The following is a 4,504-nucleotide window of genomic DNA, read 5'->3' as shown; positions in this document are numbered from 1 at the left end:
ATGAAATTTAATATTAAATATGTATATTCACAATACTGCTCTTAAATATTAAATATTAAATTCTTTTTGAAAATCTTGTAATTACTTTTTCTACGTCTACAGGAATCTGGTAATGAATATGCGTAAGTGCAAGACCAAGAAGGCGGTTTTCATTCATTGATGTTCTTAAATAAGTTTTCAGGCGCCGCAACGACGAAAACGATCTTTCAGCAGATGCAGTCGTCAGTGGAAGCGTTGCCAGGACCAATAAATGCTTACATATTATAGGATATGCATCCCTATCACATCTAGCCAATATGTCACGGGCGATGGTTGGAAGCTCTTTTTGTCTTTCCTTTTCTTGATTCCATTTCTCTCGCCACAACAGCATTTCATCCCGTAACATAAGAGAAGCAATGCCTTTGTCCACGTCAAGCAACGAACCGAAGCGGTTAGTGAGGGACTCTGCAATTTTTTCAGTTTCACCTGCAGAGATCTTCACAATACTTTCTGGACTGAAAACAGAAAGGTTGAACACATCCAAAGTTTCAGTAGAGAATCTTTCTTGTAAATCAGTTATAATGAAGTCCAGTAGGGGATCATAGAGTGTTAGTCTGTAATATTCTTCTGCCGAATTTGTTTGAGGGTTGTCACGATAAACTTGGCGTCGGCCGTGGCAAGGTATGCGAGGAATATTGAGCTCGATGCCTAGTTGATCCGCAAGTTTCTCTGCACGCTTCCAGACGTTACTGAAGCTAGTGACCAAATTTTCTCGACGAGTGACAAGAATAGCGATAGTGTTCTTGACGTGTGTAGCACTGTCATTGAAATCAATAGAAGGTTTCTGCAATAGTTTGATTAGAGACTGCGTTAGAGATAGCACATCGCTCAGACACAATAAAGACAACACAAATTGTGAGCTGCACAAATTTAACACCAGAGAAGCAGTCTTACCAGCTCTGCTCGGGTCATGCCACTCAGCAATCTTTCCGAGAATCTCCACAATTTTTACAAGATCAGCTGAAAACTGAAGTACACTGTATGCCTCTCTACCCACCGGGTATCACAAAGTGATGTGAGTGCACAACCCAAGTTGTTCATTAAGAAACTTTTTCTTTTAGGGTGTGTCTTGAAGAAATTAATGACCTCTTTCATTACTGATATAGCGTCCCGAACAGCAGGAACCTTGGAACTATAGGATATAGAGTTATTTAGTCTGTGGTAATAGCATGGTGTCTTAACAGCGTTCTTGGTCTCCTTCTGTACTTCAGTGGCAGCACCTCGAACTTCGGAAAGCATAACAGCACATCTGTCCGTTCCACAGCCAATACAACGTTCCAATGGAAGTTTGAGCCTATTCTTCAGCTGGTACAGGACAATTTTACCAATGGCCTTACCAGTCAACGATAACTCCTTAGCTGTGGAAGTTCCATCTACCTTTTCTTCTGTGTTAACTAGCTTCCTGGATTCTTTCCGATCTTCTTCATCAGACTGATAGTCATCTTCGAAATTCGTATGACCAAGTTCTACAAACGCATCAACGAAACTAATGAAATCCTCACGGATATTACAGTTAAGTAAGTATCGTAACGTAAGGCTCAGCTGAGATGAGTTAGAAGCATCTGCTGTCTCGTCAAAAAGTATTAAATAATATTGTGATGAGAGTAAGTTACTCAAAATTTGCTCTGAAATCTCTTTCCCACAGCATGAAATGAGAGCATTTTGAGTTGTCTTACAAAGATATGTAGCATTTGACGAAGATGACTGCAGGTATTGCTCCAGTTTTATATCACCAGCAGACACACTAAATCTTAGCAGTTCTCTAAAATTTCCTTCGTTCACAGCAACAATGGAGCTCTCGAAATTTGCCAGTTTATGAAATATCTGTCCATCATCTCTGTGTCCACGGAATGGTAGATTTTGCCGCCCAAGGAAAATAACCGTTTCGACTATAGGACGAAGTCGCTCCCTGTTTCCTTCCACCTCTTTGCTGCGCTGTTGGTGTACACTGTTGATTACTTCCAAGTGAGGTTTATTGAACGTATTGAGGAATGCATTCTCCTGTTCTACTGCTCTTCTGTGGTAAATGTGACTGGCATGTGCTTCCAAATCGCCATTCTGCCCTGCAATATCCTTGAAGTTTGTCAGCGGTTTGGTCACAAGCAGTTTTTTTACCTCCGCCAACGCATCCAGTAGCAAAAAACGGATAGTATTTACAAAATAAACCTCTTGTTGCATGTGAAAAGACAAGCCAAGGGTATCTGCTGAGGTATTTATTCCCAAAATATCGCTTCACCTCTTTACCTTTGATAATGTGTAAGGAAAATGGAAACTCATAGTCATCTTTCGGTTGCTATGGATTCGATAAGAGTTGATATTTTGTGTAGTGATCAACATGTTTATCTAAGAAATTTCCAATGTCATAGGGGACACTAGAGCCAGTATACGAATTAGACTCAGAAGAAGTAAGCGACCCCGGCACATTACTAAAACGGTCACACGCAGTAGACTCGACGGATTGGGAAGAAGCTGAAGCAACAGGAGTCACAACTTCAGTACTTTCCTCCACATCAAGCCGAGGTCCAGAAGCTGGAGTACAAGCTGAAACTGCCCGCTTATGGACAGGCTGAAAAAATGAGTCGATGCTTCGGGTTCGTTTCACTGACGACGGTGGTCGCTGATTTGCCTGTGGGATGAAGGAAAGTAGTGTTAAAAGGGGTAAGTAGTTCCATATTCAAGAAGAAGGAAGGAAAGACACGCGGAGGGGGGGTGGCATAAGCAGAATGGAACTCGCAGCAATAGAAGTGGACGATTTCTTAATTCATGTCATTAAATTTTAATCTTGTAATGACCAATTAAATAAAACAAAAATCTGAGTTACCAATTCTAGTACAATGTGCTACTAACTGATTTCAGGGATATAAGGGCGAAATGTAGGTTACCCTTTTTTTTCTCATTGAAGCTATTACAGTAACGACAATTTCCTAGACCATGATAAATGAAGTAAACCACTAGCAGTAACATAAAATCCATTTTTATTTAAGCTAATTGAAAATGTAAATGTAACACAACGAGTTACGAATGACATGTGTGGCATATGTTAAAGATAAGGCGTGAAGTTTATTTTCTTTTACTTAAAATTTGTTGTGTTTGTATTGAAATCTAAAGATAAAAGTCTGTTGATGTGACTGATACATCATTATGCTTGTAGCAGAATTGCCTTTTCTTAAAATTTGTTGCGTTTATGTGACCGATAAGCCATTGCCGAAGACATGATGATTCTGGGAGAACTCTAAGACCGTTTGTTTATTTGTTTCTTTGTCTGTTCTTATCACGCTACATTCCGTGTTGCCATGTTTTTTTGGCTTGAATGTTTGAAGAAAGACTCGTGGGGCACCCACCCTTTGTTGTAAGATTTTGACTTCTAACTTACATACGGTAAAAGTTTTGTGAATGATGAGTAAAACAGGAGTTTTCAAACTAGAACCTCAACATGCTGACATTGAGCTTTCAATATGCAGAAAGCTGAACACGTTCTCTGAAAAGCAAACTACGTAAAGCTTGATGTTTTACGTCTTGTCAAAAGCTGTGGTTACTGGAGAAAGAACTTTCGATCTGAGGTTTTAGATTATTGTGAAACATTGTTACATATTATAAGTGATCGTTATCTGCAGTGCTAAAAATATCACACAGAAGTAATCTTTTTCTGTGAATATAGCATTTGTTGACATTATGATCTGCTACGCAAATGAAGTCGCGGCTATCATATAGTAGAGAACAAAGTACGAATACTTCTTCATAACAAAATCTGTTGGGCCAACAGGTTGGAAAACGGGACTATCCCTTTCAATACGGGACGTCTGGGCACTTTACCTAAACTTTGGATTATGCTTTTTGATATAACCATATTCAGCACATTTAGGGCTTTTAGGAGCTGGAAAATGTTCAGAATTTTTGGTATTGTAAATTTTCAAAATAAGGAGAGGGTATTAATTTTTTTTTAATTTTTGTTTGAGTTCGCTATTTTTTATCGACAGACTAAACTGGAGATGAAAAAAGAAAATAAATAAAACGATTGTTTTTGCATAGCAATCACCCCGGTACCTGAGGCCAGCTACTGTATGGCAAACAGTACAAACGACCGAGCTGAATGTCGTAGTTGTCACCTTTATCTATAGTGCACTATCAAACCCATAAGTTATGTATGACATCCTTTCCAGCAGCAAAAAATATACTAGTTCATACAATCAATACAGTAATGATACAATCATTTGCACAGGAGAGGTCAAGTGATGAGAAAGCGTACTGTACGTCTTTTAGAGCAACTAGATAACTTCCTATTCCTGTACTCCCACACCTTCAAGACGTTTCTATAAAAGTCATGCCCCATTGAAAACTACGGGTAACGATAACGAATTTGCACAGCACTTACAATCAATTGGGTCACAAATACAAACAAACAGTAATCTAATGAAATGGGATAACTCGCTCGCTCTCCAAACTTCATTACAAAAAAACTAATAAA

General features: G+C 38.9%; 1 protein-coding gene across 1 annotated transcript; it reads right to left on the bottom strand.

The window, feature by feature from the left end:
- Window positions 1–987: 987 nt before the first annotated feature.
- Window positions 988–2,217, bottom strand: LOC124556287 (52 kDa repressor of the inhibitor of the protein kinase-like). The gene has a single exon (XM_047130264.1). It carries the CDS (start codon window positions 2,215–2,217, stop codon window positions 988–990), a length of 1,230 nt encoding a protein of 409 aa, XP_046986220.1.
- Between the last annotated feature and the right edge of the window lie 2,287 nt (window positions 2,218–4,504).

Source organism: Schistocerca americana, chromosome X, assembly GCF_021461395.2.
Source record: "Schistocerca americana isolate TAMUIC-IGC-003095 chromosome X, iqSchAmer2.1, whole genome shotgun sequence".
Classification (NCBI taxonomy): Eukaryota; Metazoa; Arthropoda; class Insecta; order Orthoptera; family Acrididae; genus Schistocerca; species Schistocerca americana.
Note: the sequence above shows the minus strand (reverse complement) of the source record. Positions and strands in the feature narration are given on the sequence as shown.

What these genes read in the sequence shown, in the direction of transcription:
- LOC124556287 (XM_047130264.1), bottom strand. Translation starts at nt 2,217, where the DNA reads ATGCAACAAGAGGTTTATTTTGTAAATACTATCCGTTTTTTGCTACTG.